Raw genomic sequence first — 20,226 nt, forward strand, 5'->3', positions numbered from 1 at the left:
TCTATGTTGCTTTTGCTTCCACCCATTTGGTCAAATAATTTGTTGCTACTATAATATATTGAGTGTGTGTTCGATATGCAGGAGGTATTATGGGGCCTACAAAATCTATGCCTCACTTGGCCAAAGTTGGAACTCCTATTCAATCGATCCTAAGGGCATCTCATCTCTCTGTAGAGATGCCTTAGTGCGTTGGCATTCATCACACCATTTTACATATGTTTTTGCATTTGTGAACAAGGTTGGCCACCATATTCCTGAAAGAAGTGTCAGCTTTGTTGTTTTGTCAGTCGAAAAATGTCCACCTGGCTAGCCTACGTGTGCTTGTTCTAGGATGGAGAAATATTTGCCTTGAGTAGCACAAAATCTCAATTGGTTGTCTTTTCCCGCTGGTACAATTGATTCGAGATCAGCACATAGTGTTTTGCTTCCCCTTTGATAGTTCTCATTCGTGCCTTACTCAATCCTTCTGGGAAGCTCTTGGTTTTTAAGTACTCCATTTGGGCGCTCCAATTACTCTAAAGAGTGTGGTGTGGTTGTCCCTTACAGGCTTCACATGATTTTATGTATTCATGGATGCTTTTCCCCATGTTTAGCTAGTACACACCAAGTCTCATCAGTCTTTGGAATGTTTGCATTTTCCCATTATGAAACCCCATGTGTTGTATATGGGCAAGTCTCAAGTAGTGCTCATGCTCGTTCAACTCTACACATAGTCTCAAGATATCGTCATTACCGTTCTTGTATAGCCATCCAGCTAAAAGCTGGATATTTTTTGTCTGATTAATGATTGACGGTTGTCTTTCTACTTGTAATGATCCCATAGTGAGTAGAAGAATTACTTCTTCACTCCACCTTGGAACCATTTCAACATTGAACAGATAAGAATCTGGAAGATCATCATCAATACCTTTGAGTGCTTCTCCATAGAACAATCTTCAAAGATGGTCTTCTCTCTGGTGCGTTGTACCTTTCTTGACAACCACGATGAAATCAATATCAAGCAATATGATAAACCATCGAACACCTTCCCGTATTGCAAGGTTTGTTTAGCAAGTACAATAGTGACTGGTGGTGGACAAAGAAAACAAACTTCTTCGCGAGAAGGTAATGTCTAAGATTTCTGATGGTATAGATCATCCTAAGCCTTCTCTTTTCATAGTGTTATAGTTCTTCTCTGCACTGTTTAGCTACCTACTAGAGTAACAAATGAAAAAATTCCATGTTTTCCTCTCTAGTTTGAGCTAATATGCATCCTATGGCATAGGCTGATGCATCCACATGGACATGGAAGATCTTGTTCCAGTCAGGGGCTTGCAAAATTGAAGCAGTGATTAGTCCTTGCTTCAATTTTTGAAAATCCTTCTCGCATTCTTTCGTCCACTAAAACTTGGTGTTAAGCACGTAAAGAGGCTTGGCTATAACAACATACATGTATATGAAACGCCTATAATGCCCATAATGGCCCATAAAGGCTTGTATCTCCTTTAATTGGTTGGCTTGAAAGTGCAGCAATCACCTGTATTTTCTCTTGATAAGTGGAAATCCCATTTTTGGACACAATGTGTCCCAAGATTTTACCTTGTCTTACCATGAAGACACAATTCTTTAGGGTTTAAGCAAATAGGTAAGATCTATACTTCTCAAATACCTTCTCCAAGTGTGTTATGTGCTTATTTCTCAATTGAGAATGCACGCATAGATAATCCATGTATATTTTCAAAAATTATCTGAGATACTCCTTAAATTCATGACTCATTAGTCTCTGAAAGGTGGTAGGTGCATTAGTCAAGCCAAAAGGCATCACCATAAATGCAAATATGTCCCATCCTGTTGCAAAGGTCGTCTTATGTTGATCCTCTAGTTTTATAGTCAACTGGTTGTAGCCTGAGAACCCATCCCAAAAACTAAATGCATTTTTCCCTATAACTCTCTCTATCACATGATCTGTTATCGGTAGGGGATAGTTGTCTCTGATAGTAGCAGAATTTATTTGTTTGAGATTCACAGAGACTTGTAATTTTTCATTTTTCTTGGGCACTACCACAATTGGAGACACCCAATCGATGTGTTCAATCTCATAGATAAACTTCATGTCCTTTAGTTTGTATATCTCTTCCTTAATCTTTTTGACAAATGTCTCATTGTATGTATAGGGATGTTGTCTGCGAGGTTTTGCATCACTCTTAAGGGGTATCGTGTGTTGATAGATTTCTGATCTATCCCCTTAAGATCCTTGTATGACCATGAAAACACATTTCTATATTATCGGAGCATTGCTATCAATAGCTGCTCTTCTTCTTCCGTAAGGTCAGTGACAATGTATGTCGGCTTTGGTTCCTCTCCTAGTTCTGCAAGGTCTATGCACTTGGCTTTTTCTGGCCCATCGTATGAGGTTCCAGGTTCTTTGGGGTCTCGTTTTGGCTTTTGAACTATAATTTTTTGTCTTGGATAATGTATATTTTGTAGTAGGAAGGTGCATCAAACCTATCATTATCGGATTCTTCCTCAATCTCCAACTCCATTGTCCAAACTTCTTTCAAAGTTTGTTTCAACTCTTTGTATCTTTGTTTGTGCTCTGTTTTTGACGATTTTGTTGCTTTTTTAGAGGTGTTCTCGGGTTCTAATTTTGGTTTACACTACATTTTGTTTTTCAAGAGAGTTATGGGTTTTTCTTTTCTTCAATCTCATTTGTTCACGCGTCTTTCCTGGTATCTTCATTGTCTTTGTGGTTTTTGGTTAGAAAAATCATTAAAAAACCGCTTGTTGATCCCTAAGTTTGATGTCCTTATCAAAGCTACTAGAGCGCTCATCCTCTACGTCGTCCTCTAAAGGTCTGGCTTGGGAGTCTTGTAATAATTCCTCATTGTTTTTTCTAAGGTCTCTTATGGAGATCTCATCCACTATGCATCTGCAATTTGTAACCCCCTCCACGTCGGGTTCTTCTAGTTTTGATTCTGAATTCAAGATAACACTCATCATCTGGAATGGAATTATATCACATCCTTCCTCATCACAGAATTTGGTTAGTGTCACCTCATTCATACACACATCAAGGGTGGCCAATATTTTTTGTCATCCAAATGGTTCCAACATCTCTTTCAGAAAAGGCTCTGGTACATACGCGTCATCCTTTACTGGTCGATCAAGAATGCGATCTTCTTTTCTCAAACTTCCACACTCCGAAGCTTCGCACATCCAAATATGCACTTTGCTTTGCAGCCATGCAGGTATCTCCTCTTGCTGTTCAGTTATGGAGTTTAACTCTTCCCTAAGGGTTTGCTCGACATCTCTATAACTATGATCTTTGACATTGATTTTCATAGTGACCTCTTTATGTCTCAAGTAGATATAGTCATAGTCCTAGTCTTGTACCATCTTGAGTAGACGCATTAATGGTCTGCCCAATATGATATCAAAGTTCCTTCTCTTGTCAAAATTCATTATGGCAAAGGTGTGTTCATACGTAATGCCACAAGAGGATACAATGATATGTTCTAATATTCCTATCAGTCTCTCCATGTATCCATCCGCTAATTACAGTTTTATGTGAGTTTTTCTTAGAGCAGGCTTTCCCCATTTTTTCCACATCCCCTTGGTTGTAATAGCAATTCTAGTCCCACTTTCTAATATCGCAACCGTCTTTACTCCTTTGTATTTCACAGGTAAGGTGGTGTTTCCTTCTTCTCCCTCGCAGTAGTCTCCCACCTTATTTACTGATACAGATTCTGCTTTAGTTTGTTCTGGTGTTTGATTGATGTTTTTGAAGGAATGATTTGTTGCGGAACCACCAACCCTATTTTTTTCAAAAGAAAAACCACTTCTTTCCAAAGATGAGGTCTAATCTGCAATAACTCGGATAGAGTTAGCGTACAATGGATAGGAGACGATATCAACTCATGATGAAGAGTTTTAGTGTCCATCATCTTAGGATCAGATTTCCATTGAGATGGTACTTTCCTAAATTTTTATGTTGTTTCACGGTTGCCAATGAACGAAGGTAAAGTTTTTAAAGTCTGAGGTTTTTTGCCTTCCAACATCTTTGTCCATGCATCACCGTATAGTGATCAGCGGATATCGTCGAGGTAGAACTCTTGATCTAGATTGATCTCATTTCCCTATCTCTGTAGAAGTTAAATCTCACCCCTTTTGGAATTTGGAACATTAAAAGTTCAATTCCTCCAAATTTGACTAGATTTCCAAGGTTTTTGTAGATTTGTCCAATTTCTTGATTTTGGATGTACTTTAGCAGTCCATTTATGGTCACACTCAAGATTCTAGTATCTGGGAGCAAGCTTAACCAATGGGTGACAATTTCTAGTCAATTGGTCACAAAGGTACATGGATCACAATCCATGCTCCTCAACAAAACTCGAAAGAAATTGTTCATATTGTTTCCTACAAGCTTGCTTAACCCTTTTTGCAAGGTATTTTTGAGTTTGAATCAGGTTTTATGCTCTGACCATCAAATTTTCAATTTTTTAGAGTTATGGTCTCTTGTACCAAAATATGGTTTCGGGTGCAGTTTTTATCTTAATTCATGTAGCCCCATTTGATGGTTGAAGTTGTTGTTTAGCCTACTCCTATAAAGTGAAATGAATCTATGAATGAAAATGAATAAAACAATGCAAAAATAACAATGTAATGGATGGAGAAGCAAGCCTTTCTAAGCATAGAGAAAACCAAAGAATGAAATGCCTTTTGTATCTCATCATAGCTCTCCTTGCTCCTAAAGAGTTGAACTGGCCAGTCCTCGACTCCAGTCTCTACCAAGCACTAAACCCTCGTCTAGCTGCTTTTGCTACTTAACTGTAAATGGAATGGGTGTCAAAATCTCTAGAAAGGAGGCTTTTTCATATGACTAGGTCACTCACCACTAAGGATCAATTCACCTGCAATGGCGCCAATGTTAGCGGATCGTCACGACGGACGTCTACATCATAGCTATCTAACACTAACATATGTCAATACTCAAGGAAGCGACTCGGGATGGGACACGAAAACTCTTTGAGGTTGTTAATCTCAAGAAGTGAACCTACGAAACTACACAATCGACTACTATAGAAAATCTATCACTCTCTAGTTTAGAAATCTACCTATGTCTACTCTCACGGCTCTAGGTCATCACGCCTTTTTGATATCAAAACAAGGTCAGAATGCAATGGAACTTAAGGAGGGGTATTACAACACCTAAGGACACAATCCTACCAAGTTTCGCAATCATCAGAGATGGTACCAAAATCACGATCATCCAAAAAAAATGTACAAAAAAATTGCAACAGAACTATTCAGAAGGGTAGTCCTATGGTCTAGGAATACTCTCCTATGGTTAAAACATTAAAAAATAATCACTTTAGCACTCAAATCCATGCATTTAGCTCACAAACAAGTTGTCATGAACCACAACAAAACTGAGAATGATTACACTTAGATTCAAGAGCAAGAGACAAGGAACACAATGCACTAATCGGAATCACTTTTTGATTACCAAGCAAAGAGAAAGATTGATTACAAGTTGTAGCAGAGTTGCAGCTCACAGTCGATGTCCAAAAGCTCCTTACAGATAATGATAATGTTACTTTAGAAACTTAGGGTTTTGACCCAAAGACTTGAAACCCTTTCCCACGGCCATTGGTCACTTTACAAGGCTTGTAGGTTTTGAGCGAAAAATAGAGAATACTAGGCTAGATGAATACACCTCAAGAATCATTACAAGGCTTCTTCGAAAAAAAGATAAGAGTACAATGAAGTGTGGCTTGTAGCCGGCTCTTTAGGTGCCTGTCCACTGCATTTTCCAAACACACACAGCTTGGAGAAGATGAAGAAGCCCAAGGCATACAATAGAGAGTATATTGCTTAGTGCACAATGAAAGATAATTTAGCCCTAGAATGATGGATGTATATACAATGCACAGGGAAAAAAGACCCCCTAGTGAGGGAAAAAATGTTTCAATGGTCCTAAGTGTGTTCACACACATCAACACCACATATATGGGGTAACAAGAACCATTTGCTACAATAGTTCAAAGATTCTTTTCATCGTCAACTTCAAAAAAGCAAGGAGAAGGTAAAGAACCTACAATCATTGTTGAATACAACCAAAAGAAAGAGGACATAGCTTGGCTTAGATAAATACAAAAGAAGTTGAAGAATATTGAGAGTCCCAAGGAAGGAGGTAGAGGTCACAACAGCAGAAGAATCAAAGCAGTGAGGTAAAATCAATGTATCTTTCAAGTTGGTGTTTTTTTTTTCAAGTCGGTATCCTCTTTGTTTGTAAGTTCACCCAAATTGTTCACAAGGCAACATGAGAGGTGCATCCCTTGTCTTGGATAGCCATGAATCACCTCATGAAAAATATGCCTAAAATACAGTTGGGGCTCCTGCCACAATCTAGGATGGAAAATGGGTATGTATATTCATCCCGCAGCCAACGAATTTGATGTTTAGGGGATGTTCTCAAGTAGCCCCATGGGTTTCTCAAGCTTTCCATTACCTACTAGCTAAAATAATATCCGTCTTTTGTCATCCTTATTCTCCCCATTTCTTCCACGTGTCTTTTGTGGCAATGTTACCTCCTACCCTAGTATCTAAAATTGACATTGGCTTTTGCTCATTATATAGGGTTGTGTTTCCTTTGTCTACCTTGTTGTGTTCCTAAGATACCTTGTGGATTGGAACTGGCTTTTGCTTTTGTTTCCTTCATTTTACTAGTCTCAAGAACTCTTGGTGAGTAGGCTCGTATTGGTTGTCACAAAAATTAGTCATTAATTTTATATGCCCAAGCTCTTACCATTAATTAGGCATTATCTTAAGTAAATGTGGCAAGGGCCGAGTACATATCATCAGGGCCTACATTGCAACTTGCTAGTTACCTATGTCCTTTTCTTAGGGGTTATCACTTCTACATTTGGCCGAGGCACTATCTTTAATATAAACTTATACTCCCCTAGGTATTTTGGAAGTGTAGCTAGAGTGTTTTTAATAATCTCATTATCATTATCATTATCATTATCATTATCATTATCATTATCAAGGAGGTCTTTCACACTTGAGTTCATATCTCTAAGTTTTTAAACTTATTGGAGAAATCAAGGTATTCGAAGGGTAGAGGAGCCTAGAGCCTCTTTTTCATCCTTGTCAGGCTCCTCTAGTATCAAGATTTGGTTCTGTAGGTGGAAAGTTATTTTTGAGCTCATCATAGATGCGGACTTCTCAATATACGCCCTTCCAACTATAGGCTCATTTGAATATAGACTCAATGAGGCCTCTAATTTTTGTGCCTCATCAAGATCCTAGGTATTTCCATGGTTGCAATTTTGATTTGCGCTTTTAGCTCCACTCAATTGTGACTCTCCTAAGCTTTCATCTCCTTCAAATATCATCTCTAGTGTGTTATGGGAAGAAAGTGCTTGCTTGAAGCAGGGATGACTGTGCAACCCAAACATGGCTTGGGTGGTTTTGATCAACTTTTGGTTCAAGGGAAAATGGGCAGCCTCTTCCAATACACATGGATAGCATTAAATCTTTTTAGGGAGATTCTTTGTAAGGGAATTCCTTGCATGCATGGCAATCTTCACAGCATCGAGGACCTCAACAACTTTTACATATAACTATAGCTCCACACAAGGATATACTTGAGATGTCTGACATACCATTTGGGAGTTCTTCTTCATTCTTCTAAGCCTCTTGAAGTTCTCTTGGAGGTACAGGTATTCTAAATCCTTGCGCAATGGGTCCATTGGGAACTGTGATATTCAACTCAAGGCAAACTCCATTGGGCATTTCTAGCACTATGGACTCACGGAAGCAAGATTTTGTTGTATCAATTCCACTACCATTCCCCTCATTCCTATTTAGATTTTGGTCTTTGGCACCTCATATGTGATACCCAAGTCTTGGGTTCCTTTGTGACTTTGGGAGAAAGCTCTTGCAACATTGGCCCCTAAGTTGAGGGCACTCTAGGTTGGTTTGCACTTACTCTAGCTTGGGCTCTTGTCACCATTATAAGAGGAATTAGTTCACTCATTTTTAGATGTGTTGGGAGAGGGGATAATAGAGTGGCATCTTACCTTTCTTTTTGGACTCATGGATTAGCAAGTATCTTGGTCTTTCTATGCAATTTCTAGCAAGATGGTCAATACCAGAGCATACACAAGGTCTAGGGAAATTTGGCCAATCGACTCTTTTTCTATTTAGCTCCCCATCAAAGTCTAAGCGGAAATCATTTGTCAAGTGTGTTACTTTAAGCACGTTACAATTATAGTGTGTGGGTCTCTAACCAGCTCTTTAGCTACATCACTAAGCTTTTCCTCTCTAGGGGACACTTGATAGGAGAGGAAGCATGAGAGAGAGAGAGAGAGAGAGAGAGAGAGAGAGAGAGAGAGAGAGAGAAATGCTATATAGCTGGAGCTCAATGAGCTTCCCCACTCATTCCTTGGACTACAAAGAATAAATACACTATGACATTGTGTGTGTATGTGATGGGTATATGTGTGTGTGTGTGTCCACAGTGACAATTAACCACTTGAAGAGAGAGAGAGAGAGAGAGAGAGAGAGAGAGAGAAGCTCTATAGCTGACGCTCCAATGGTGAGCTCCCCCAGTCTTAGTCCTTGGACTACTAGAAAATAAATAGACTATATGCATATATATTATGTATATATGTGTGTCCACACTCGATGATGGACCACTTAGCCTTTAAGCCCAACATCATCCCAATTAAAGGCCAATGTGGCTTTAAGCAAGAGAGACGATGAGAAACCTCATCCTATGAACATCACCTTGCAACTACACAAAAGCCACCAAAGACATATTTGGGCTTCCAAAGTCATTTCATTGAAATTAAAACATTTGAATGATAGTTGACACGTTTAGTAAACAGGCTCACTTAATACCTGCCAAAAAGGTAATCAAAGCACATCACATGGCAACCCTCTTCACCTATCAAATCTCTAAGTACCATAGTTTACTTATATCTAATATATATATATTGTTTTGGATAGAGATCTCATAATTCCAACTTACAAAGTCCTGCTTGATGGCTTCCATTGCTTGCAAGTCAGGACTCGGTGATGACCAAGTCATCAGCAAGGGCATGCGCACCCTGCATCCAAAGCAGCAGCAACAGCATGAGCTTGCTCCATCCAAATCAAGGATGAAGTAATGAGAGCCATAGCCATGTCATCATTACTATGGCTTCATACACTTTAACCTCCAACGCAGCTATGCAGGCTTTGTGGGAGCTTGAGATAGAATCTGAGAGAGCCAAGGCAATTGGATCAAGGCAAAAGCGTAGCAATGCTAGAATTGAAGCAAATTTATCATGTGTTCGATAGTAAGACTTGCAAGTTGCAGCTTACCAGATAGGCCTAGCACATAAGGGGTACAGCAGGTCTCAACGGGCGAGTTGGGGGCTATAAACCGCACTTGGCATCTCCCAAACAACTCAAGTTTGTAAGCTACGTCCCCAATCTTCTTACAATTTTGAAAGGTCCATGTTGAAGTGCAAGAAGCACATCCCTGTATTCTTTGGCTGGCCTTCTGAGCGCCTTTCATGTGATCACTGCATCTAGAGTCACAAAAAAACAAAAGGAAGGTGTGTATTGTGTATCTGAGGTGGAGATGGTAAGCATCCAAGGAGACCTTGCTGCTCCTTACAAAAGAAAGAGAGTTAGAGAGCCACCACTGCTCTATTGGAAGCATTAAACCACCGGGACATGGGATGGAGTTGCCTTCATCCATTGGCTGCAATGTGCGCAACTTTGTGGTGCCCATACTCAATGAAGACAAAACATGGAGTACTTATCACCAATGTTCATTCAATGAGAACCCAAAAATAGATGTATGCCCCCAAAGAAAAGTGAGACATGTGGTGGCACCATGAAGAATAAGTCTTGAGGTCACCCAAGATTCAACCCCATTTCACTTTCACCTACAATAGAGTGTTCTCAATCAATGTTCAGTAAAACACCTTTTGTTCACTCAAGATTCAACCTCATTGCACCTAAACCAATCCTCAACAACATGTAAAGTTAAGGATTGACACAGAACAAGCAAACCAGAGTCAAATGTTTGCCGGTCACTGAGCCAGGGACCCTTCATTTAATAAATGCCAATGCTTGAGTTTAGTTGAGAAATGGCTTATAATAGATAGTCTATACTTTTAAATCCTTCATTATGTTTTGTACAATCCTGCCAAAGAGTATAAATTTCACAAGTTAATAAGGGTTGTAAGGTAGGCCTTGAAAGGGCTTTGGGATACTTTCAAGTTAAAAAACCTATATGGAAAGCAAACTTAATGACGACCACAGAGTGTTGTGTTCGATTCTTGTTTCATTCCCCATCTTGGAAAGGTTTCTGAAAGGGCACCATCAATGATTGCTGATGTTCACAATATTGCCAAATAGTACCCTTGATGGTGTTGAAGTTGGAGCAGAGGGCAATGGTGTTGAGGTTGGAGCACAAGGTAGTGATGCCTTGGGCTTCAACGTCCACAAGGTGTCAGTATGATCTTGCCTTGCGCTTATCGCATGGCCTACTAGCACCCCAGATTTCACATTCTCTGAATTGAAGGCAAAATTGCTTCCATTGCTTGCAATATTTAGTTTCTCCTTTAATGCAAATAACCTTGCCTTCTTTCTTTCCTGCCTATTTACGTGGGCAGAGCTATCTTTGGAGTAATTTACATTCATGAAATGAGCAAATGGTTTTGGGTTCTTGGCCTTCCCTTTGCTGCCCGCATCATCTTTCTTGCCAGCAAGCTGCTGCATCCCGGCGGCCTCTGCTCTTATTGACACTCCTACGTTGCCAAACTGAAACGTATCTGTGTTGATGTTTTCATTGTTGGTGGAAAAATTTATCGACTTCTTGACGCCCTTGCGAAAGCTCCTCTGAGATGATGCCCCAAGGTCGACACTACTGCGGCTACTCTCATTCCGGCTGTGCACAAAGGATTCGCAGACGCCGAATTCCTCATGCCGCGTTCCAACCATTGCACCTCTCCGCTCCTCCACCAGTCTTTCATTCACACCTGACATGCACATTTGGGCATCTTCCATCATTTCAATTCTGTCCTTCAATATTTGCCTTTCGCATCGGAGCATCACCAGCTCTTCCTTGGCACTCTGTGCCAGACATCTCCAATCATGCAACTAGGCAATCATCACAAAGTAAATAAGGTCAGCTGCTTACAAACAGTACCTTCCCTCGGCAATACACAAGGTATAGCATAGTGCAAATGTTGTGCTTGGCCACAAATCTTTACCTCCTCTTGAAGTGATAAGAGCTGCGCCTCCGCACGATGCGCTCGCTCTTCCCAAAACCTCTGTGCCTCAGTCAGACTAGCAAGTTCTCCTTGCAATTTATAAAGAATGTCCTGCAGTTGAGACCATTGCTCCATCTCTGCTTGCATTTGTTGTACTAATCTCTGTATAGTCTCCTTGCAATACATCGCTTCTGCCGCTGTCTAAGTGCAAAGAAACCCAACAATGTTTTTATTTGCAGTGGAAAAGCGAACAGCATTCTATGTCCAAACATGAAGGTTTGGTTTAACAAGAAAAGGGGAATTCACCTGTTGTGTCTGCCTTCCGGAACATAACAGCTTGTCTCTCTTTTGAAAAGCAAGGGCTTTCTTGACCTCAGCAAGCTCAGAAGACATTGAATTCAACTCATTTCTAAGCACTTCGGCCTGCCAGGAAAATTCAAATCAGGGGTACCCTCATTTCAGGTGTGTGCAAGTACCGCCTACTCAGGCACAAAAGCCTTCCCTATGACAAATATTCGTATTTCTAATGACTCAAGCAAATCTTACCTCAGTAGCAGTTCTTCTGTCCTCTGACAAACTCTTCATGAAATCGATTTTCCGCATACCCATTCCTCCATCTTCATACTCATCTTCTCTTACATTCAGCGACCCAGAATGTGAGGATGCATGCACATCCTTCTCTTGCTCCTGCACCTGCAAGTGCCTTCCATGAGCCAGCAAGAGGGGAACATTTTCAAGACCCAAAATGATGAAGGGCTACATACAAAATCGGAGACCCTGGCGACAAGTAACAGGTCTTGTAGCCTGCCTTGCAAGGCCAAAGTAGGGTCTTCTGGTGGCCCACTAGCTGTCCTTTCGATCGGAATGTCACACCTTGCAAAACTATTCTCGCTGCATAACATGTCTTTCATGTTTCTGTATGAGGGTTGTGGTGTACCATTTGCTTGACCTTTGTAGCTATTTTGATACAAAGAACTGCTTAAACCACAGAATTGCATTTCATCGTCTCTACCCTGAGAAGCAAAACCATAAACTTTAGCTCTCATCCCCAATTAAATTCATGTCCACCAATTAATCTTAGGTGGCTCTTAGTGATAATCTTTGTAAATTACACAAGAATATAACTACATAGATCAAATAATGTGTTTGGTGAATACATCCACATTAAGAACAACGTTATCCATAACAAGCTGAAGATGATTTACCAATGAAGAAACAAGAAACGAAGGAGGCCTACCATATAATTGGAGTGAGATGCTAGTCTTGTATGCACCTCCTTGTCCATCTTAGCACCATCGGGCAAGCTGCATTCAGCAGCCAAGACTTCACGGACTAGCGTTTGGTCTTGCTCACACCAAGTATTGAAGCTCTCACAATCACCATCTCCATTGGAGCACTCACTCCCAACTCTTGTGACATCAAGACGGGCGCATTCAGAAGGCGGGCTTGATGACCTATCTCTCCTGTTGTTGGGCTGCAGATAAAATTGTCTAATGTCACTGCTGGTATCACTTGCATTATCATCCCTATCACTTATATAGGTGGATGATCGCAATGAATGCTCCCCAACAAGTGCATTCAAAGTCTCACTATTCAGATGCATAGTCTTCTGCATCATGACAGGTCTCTCAAAACTCAGATGAGGAGAGGCAGCATCGTACATCATATCTATGCCATCATGTGCTATGGCAGCCGGGCTGGTTGGATGTGGAGTATATGTGTCATATGTCGTTACAGAATCCAGGCTAGTTGCGACATGTAAAGAGCAAGAGTCGCATGCTATGGCTGATCCAGGGCTACTCCCAAGATGTGTGTCAGCAATGTTTCTCCGTGGCAAACGGGACTGCAGCGACCCGAATTCAGCCGCATTTCCAATAATGTGGCCAAATGGGTTTAGATACGCTCTCTCCATCATAGCAGAAGCTGGAAATGACACCTTGTTCTATGCGAGTTTCTGCAAAATCTGTCTGCGTTTTGCTTGTTGCTATAATGATGTGCATGTCCCTTCTTGCAAGCCTTGAGAGAAGCTGTGTGAGCGAGTAATGTGAAGGTCTTGGGCCAAAAATGCCAAGGAGAGGAAGAGCGCATGGAAATGATCAATGATGAGGCTTTGAAAGTTTGAATTGCAGAAGCAGCGGTCACGGGCACAAGACGAATGAGTGCAATGTCGTGAGTGTGAGTGCCCGAGAGAGAGAGAGAGAGAGTCTAGAGAGAGAGAGCCGCACCTGACCGGACCAGTGTCCAGCTCCGGCACTTCGGTTTTGGGTCTCGAGGCGCTGCGACAGGCCCTTAACGCTTTCCCTCTTCTCTATAATTCACTTTGGCATGTCGGGGAGGGGATCAACGGTTGGCAGCATCGGGGCCGTCGGATGCACTTCTGTAAATTTTGGGACCCTCTTTGCGACTTGAACCCAGAGCATCACCCTTCGGAGCTCGGTGCCCTAACTGCTTCACGCATTCACGCTTTTGAAGTTGGGGTCAGCTTGATGTTGTAGATACGGACCAATGTGAATTTGTGGAAATTTAGAAAATTTAGGGCAACATTTTCTGAAGCAGGGCCTCAAATCTATGGCCTCGATTTTCCCCATGATGCCCAGAATGCCGCCCATCCTTAATGGGATTAGCAATCGAGAATCATTGAACGATGGAGAATAATATAGAGTAGTGGAATTAGTGGCCCAGAATTATCTAATGATGTGGGCTGTCAATCTTCGTTTTACGGGTTGTATAAGCTCAATGCTTACAAGAGATCAGTGAAAACTCAGCATGTGTAGTTTCTAATCATGAGACTGATACAAATGCAAAACTTTGGTAGGCATGTCCTTGTCTTCTAAATTTTCTAGTTTGCTATATTTGCAAAAAAAATTACGAGGATGTTTTGGTGTCCCCTCTGGAGGTATCATTGAAACATGTATGCGAAGGTTGTATTTTGAGCACACTGTAGCATTTTGAGTTTCTTAAGGATGGTTCTATGCGAGCTACTAGCAAATTGCCACTTGTTTATAGTGATGCATTTGGTCTGATGCATACCCCATTCTGGGGGCAAAAGGTCTTGGATAGGGCCTACACAAGGGGCTATGAGCCCACATGGCATCGCAAGGGGGCTTAAGTAGTTAGGAGGCTATATAAGCAATGGTTAGGCGGTGAAACAGGATGCCATTCCCTCTGTCCTCTCACCCATCTTTACAGAATCATTTTTATTTTGTGATTTTTATTGATGTTTACTCTAGGCATACATTGGTAAATCTACTCAAGGCAAAGTTGAAAATGTCTATGTGCTTCAAGCCATTTCTGCTTGTGGCTAAAAATGTATATGGCTCTAGAGTGGGTGCCCTCCATTCTGATGGGAGGTGGGGTATATATTGTCTAGAAAATTCAATGCATTTCTAGCAAGTTTTATACCCCTCATAAACATGATTGTCATGTGCACTACGTATAGCCTAAAAAGATGTCCCACTAAAGCATTGCAATCTATCATTCCTTATGAAGCTTGGCATGGCAAGAATTCATATATTTGTCACTTGCTTATCTTTGGTTGCTATGCCTATGCTTTGAAGACCGAGCAGCAACACAAACATGGGATGATAAGACTATACAATGTATTTTTATTGGTTATGTTCTAGAACGCAAAGGTACATGTTGTATCATCAACATATCTTGATGAATTCAAGATGTAGGTTCTGGGAAGATGCACGTTGTTGCCTCTATTTGATTGTGGGAGTGCGAATGTGAGTCCTAATGAAGCACATGTACAACCTACGTAGGTTTTAAATTACGTTATGGATCAGCCAATCTTTTGATGCAAGTCTAGAAGATGTAATTATTCATGACAAGGATCCTACACCAAGTGGAGTTGGTAGTCCAGGGAGTATATATAGGAGGAGCCTCTATATAGGATGCTTGGGTGATGGTTCACTAGACTCTAGCCTATGGGCTTAAGGAGGAGCGCCTTAAAGGAGCCTAGCCATGGGATAACATTGGTATGGAAAAGCTTCTAATGATCATGGAAAAGGAATTCACGTTAGTTAGCAGTATTTGGCATTGTAGAGGAGTTCTCTTGTGTTGAGGCTTGCAAATGGATTCTTGAACAGATTGTTGTGTATAAATTTATATGCATGGTGCTAAATATGGTTGATTTGTGATTAATTTGGATTGATATTGGATCTCATTTTTGATAATCCGAAGTTAGTTTTGATTCAAATCGATTAATTCATATTAATAAGTTATTAATTCTTCATTTTTTTCATCTTGATGAATGCAAGCTTGTTGCTTAAGCTACAAGCTCTTGCATGCAATAGTTGCATGTTGTTTTCAAGGTTGCATGGCAACATCGTCACGTTTCTCTTGTACTTGTTCTACAGTGAACGCAACTCTATGGTTTGTGGTATGGATCGGTCCAATAATTACTTTGTGCCTGATTTGTTTTGGAGGTAGGTATGTCAAGAATCTATGGTGGCAAAGTGTGTGGATTCTCTGTCTGCAAAGAGGCATCCTAGAAGATGAGGATTGGAAACAGCATTAGCGGCACTTCCACTATGGGGCTTCTCCTTCATTGAAATTATTCTCTCTTATGTTGCAAGAGAGAAGGGAAGCATACTCTCTCTCTCTCTCTCTCTCTCAAAAGGTTATGGCAGCAACCTACACAACGTTTTTAGAGGATGCTTTTTCTTGGCTTTCTAAAACAGACCTTAGTTTATGTGTGTCTTTTCATTCAAGAGTTTTATACAGGGTCTTTTTATGGCTTCTAAAACAAGCCTTTAGTGAAAAAGGGAGTTAATGATACTTCAAATGCATTTGATATGAAGTATTGAATGATTAAAATTTTCTTTGATATTACAGTTTGTCAAAGAGTCTTTCATTTAAGAGCCTCATATACGTCATACGTCATGTAGCACTTTTAGAGTGCGAACTTCACCCTTTCTCTTTTTTGGACTACATAAGGAGTCTTTAGTGAATCGTTGATTTTTTGGTGCGATTGTGGACCATTGGATAAACTTGCTTATTAGTGCCATATGGCAAAAAACTTGTTTCCTTAACATTGTTTTTAGGTATTTGTGAGAGGTGTTAACATCTGTGTACTTATCTCTTTAAAGAGGGCTATTGAATACTGGGGTCTTGTTTTTTTTTTCCACTTTTTCTTTTCTTCAATTTGCTACAATGCTTTCAAGTGGTTTTTCAAACTTTTTTAAAATGTTTTTTAAATATATGATAATCTAGATAGTTTGTTGTTACATTTGTGATAACAAATGTTTTAAAAAGTTTGTCACTTTCTTACTTTCTTGTTTCCTCTAGCGAAGTAATTTTTATTACTAGATTCTTCTTGGCGTCTTAACCTTGTGTAGGCCATAGTGAAATTTCACCTTGTTGATCCAATTTTTTAGTTTGTAATTTGTGTCCTTCGTTGAAGAGTTTAGTGACTTTCTTTTCACCTTCCTTTTTTTTTCCCATCTAGTACTAAAGCACTTTAGAGTATATTAGAAGGGGCAAAAATTTACAACCAGGTAGGTAAGGTGAAGCTTTGTATCCTGATGTATGCAAATCAAATTTGTATTATCGTCTCTACCTTTGCTCCTTAGGGAAAGGGGTCAGCACGAGGGAGGGAGGCTCCGGTAGTCCTATGACTGGGAGTGGTCTACCCACCCACCCCTCTCAAGGGTGAAAATGTGGCAACTAAGTTGTTGTGCTCTTGATTCAATGGGGTGGACGACACTTGTGACAAGTTTATTGCTCGTTGGTGGCATCATCAGCAAATAAAGATAGTAGCGTTGAGGCTCCCCTTCAAATCTTGTGATTTCAGCTACTATGCTTTTTACCAAAGGTTTCAAATTCAATCGAGGATATTGGTGCCACCCGTGCCAAGACTGTCTATGTTGACTGTTGTTGCATTGTACATGGTTTTTCCTTTTCCTTTTCGTCTTTATTGTAGCTAAGTATGGGCTCCTTGTAAAGCCACTGAATTGTATGGGTTGAATTGGTGTACTTGTGAACTGTCTTAGTCTCTCATGGCATTTAGGTGCATGAGCTTGTAAACTTTTTGGTTTGTTTAATACAAAATTTAGCTAACACTATGTGAGCATTGCTAAAAGTAGAAAAAGATGATAGTTATTGATGTTTCTCTAAACTACGACTATGAGATTTTGCTACATTGCAAAACTGCACACATTGAAAATTCTCATTTTTAAATGAGCATACATTCCAGCTGGCGGTGTTGCTGCTGACTCTCACCCTCTCATACCCGCTCCATTTTTGGGTTGATAGGCTTGGCATTGGCCTGCTCCTGTGGTTGCAGGGGCAAAAGCTCGCCTTGCCTTCATGTGGATGGTTTAGTGTTGTTGCGAGATCACCTTGGTTTAGTTCATTGGGTGTTGTTTTCTGCTTGATGCTGGTTTGCACCTTCAATTGCTAAGGAATTCCTTATCTAAGATGTAGATTCATGTTGGTGTTCTAGTTGACTTTCGTGGGCTCTATGTTTCGGATGATGAAATTGTATCATTTATGGTCCTTGCAGGGTATGGCACAATTGCTCCATGGTGGCACCTCAAGAGAACCAGGCAGGTGATGGGGACTCAAGGCCCCCCTGCACTTGAATTGGCCTATTATTCATTATGATATGTATGGTTTATTGGACAATATATTTTGGGTAATACTTTACATAGAGGTAAAAGGCATTTTATAAAAGGCAAAAGGCCAAAAGGCATTTTATAAAAGTCTCAAGAAAAAACACTTAAATTTTGGTGAAATACTTTTCCGACATAGAGTAAAATCCTCAATTTTCTTCATGTTGTTACCTAACTACACAATTACCAAATTTGAAAACTTTGTTTCTAAATACATATAGCAAGTGAAAGGATCATGATGGCTTTCTAAAACAATAAAAATTTGATAAAATCATTAGGTTGAGTTTAACTAGAATTATATAAGGTGAAGCATTGTTCGAGAATTTCTCTTTTATTGAGAAATTACCAAGTGTCCTTCTAGCAAAGAAGCAAAATGAAAATACTAACTATTTTTTTGAAATTTGTAGGATATTTGAAGTAAGTCTTGACATCATTGCACATGTTTTTCTTCTCTTTACCATGGTTTGCTCATATATATATGTATATATATAAAGACTTATTAATAATATATGTGTGTGTATAAATAGATAAAAATTTAAAAAGTCTACATATATAATAAAAAGAACACATTAATATATATTTTATATTTATTTATTTGTATTGTGTGTGTGTGTGTGTGTGTGTGTGTGTCTGTGTGTGTGTATGTATAGAGCTTATTAGAATTATGCAAGGTGAAGCTTCACTTTAGCATTCTAAAAGAATAGAATGCAAAAGAAGTCAAGCCATGTGAGGAAGTGAAATAAAGGTGAAATAAGAATATTTTTTTTAATACTTTAAAACTTAAATGTTATTTAAAACCAAATAACATTTAAGGTAAGTCTCAATCATCATCACTTGAAAACATTGGAAGTATGGCTAATTGAACACTTCTCTAAGGCTTCTTTGAGAAAGCCAATAAACCTAAAGCTTTGGCGGGAAAACAAGACACTTGAGTGTACAATCACAACGCTAGGTTTAAATTGTTTTAGAATGCCGGTGTGACATTTCACCTTGTTTGATAAAAGAGGGATGTGGGCATAAAAATTTATTTCATTTATTTCTTGGAAAAGAAAAAGATAATTATTTATAGTTATAAGACTATTTAAAATTTTAACTTCCATCAATGTAGTCCATATATATGAAACAAGCATTAACATGACAAGGGTGCTTGATATTACTTTGTACATTGGTGTTATGTTTTTGGCCTGCAGAAGGCCATAGGGAGGTGGTGGCACAAAGGTTGAAATTTTTCAACCATAGATGCATTGCTTGTCATGGTGGACATGTGTCCTCTTTGGTTGAAAAGAAAGGTTTTGTAAAGATTATATCTTCCTTTTACATTGTAAATGGGTCTTTTCGTCATTAGAGCTTGGTCCCTTCCTTTAAGGCTCACCTGAATTATTATTTTTTAATCTTTGTTCGCTTGCTAAAAAAGTCCTTAGATAATAAAGCATTAGGGAGTGCACGAATAGATCAAGTTCAGACTAGGTGGCGGAAATCCTTTGCACAGGGTATCAAAGTTGGGTGCAAAAAGATGATTTATTGCAGCTGAGATTGTCTTCCTCCAACCCCGCCATTTTTCTTGTAAACCCCTCCCCCCCGCCCCTCGAAAGAGTTGCTGACCTCTCTCAACCTCTCTCTCTTTTTTGTCCTTCCTCCTCCAACATCATTCAAATGAGGTAGTGGTAGACTTGCACCAAAATGTTCTTCCTCTGGCATCATCTAAACCCAGCCATAGAATTTTGATCCCATAATGTGAGTTATTGCAATATTTCAGTTCCTCCTCCATTGTCATTCAGAAGAGGCGGTAGTAGACTTGCAATGTACTTGAAAACTATGATCATTTACTTGCACAAAGGGTGATGTACCTAAAGCTCCACCTATGCCAAACTCATTGAAATCATATGTTCCTTTGAAAACATGTACTTCAGGTTGAGGTTCGTAAGATTCTCTGTTAGCACTTCATAAATTTTTAAGAAGATCAAATGCACTTTTCTTTGCCAGTTTCACCAAAAATCTGCTAAACATATGGTCAATTTGGTCTTGGGTATGCCCCACTAACAAAAACCTAAGTTTACCTTTTTTCCCACTAGCATGCTTCAATAAGCTATCAAAACTTGATTCTTGTTTACTCGAGCTGTGTTGTCAAGCTATACAATATTCCTAGTAGTTATCCTTCCCACTCATTTTAAATCTTTTCAATCATAGTGATTGTGAGGTTTGGATTGTTATGTAGATTAGGTAAGTTGATGAAAATTGTGGATGTCATGACACCATTGAAGATAAGTTCTCCAACCACATGTAGCTGCACAAGATTTTAAAGATTTTTTGGAGCACATAAAAAATGAGGCAGCAAATTCTTCTAATTCATC

General features: G+C 39.7%; 1 protein-coding gene across 2 annotated transcripts; it reads right to left on the minus strand.

Annotated features, from left to right (window-relative positions):
• Nucleotides 1–10,095: 10,095 nt before the first annotated feature.
• On the minus strand, nt 10,096–13,477 carry LOC147426086 (uncharacterized). Of its 2 annotated transcripts, none has more exons than XM_086498946.1 (6): nt 12,496–13,477; nt 12,023–12,271; nt 11,805–11,945; nt 11,565–11,681; nt 11,259–11,459; nt 10,096–11,145 (listed from the first exon to the last, which is right to left on the minus strand). In XM_086498946.1, exons 1-6 carry the CDS (start codon nt 13,171–13,173, stop codon nt 10,366–10,368), a joined length of 2,166 nt encoding a protein of 721 aa, XP_086355072.1. In that variant the 5' UTR covers nt 13,174–13,477; the 3' UTR covers nt 10,096–10,365. The 2 variants fall into 2 exon arrangements, with proteins under 2 accessions (XP_086355072.1, XP_086355071.1); XM_086498945.1 differs by having other exon boundaries at nt 11,805–11,951.
• Between the last annotated feature and the right edge of the window lie 6,749 nt (nt 13,478–20,226).

This window comes from Adiantum capillus-veneris, chromosome 24, assembly GCF_014529385.1.
Source record: "Adiantum capillus-veneris isolate H3 chromosome 24, ASM1452938v2, whole genome shotgun sequence".
Lineage (NCBI taxonomy): Eukaryota > Viridiplantae > Streptophyta > Polypodiopsida > Polypodiales > Pteridaceae > Adiantum > Adiantum capillus-veneris.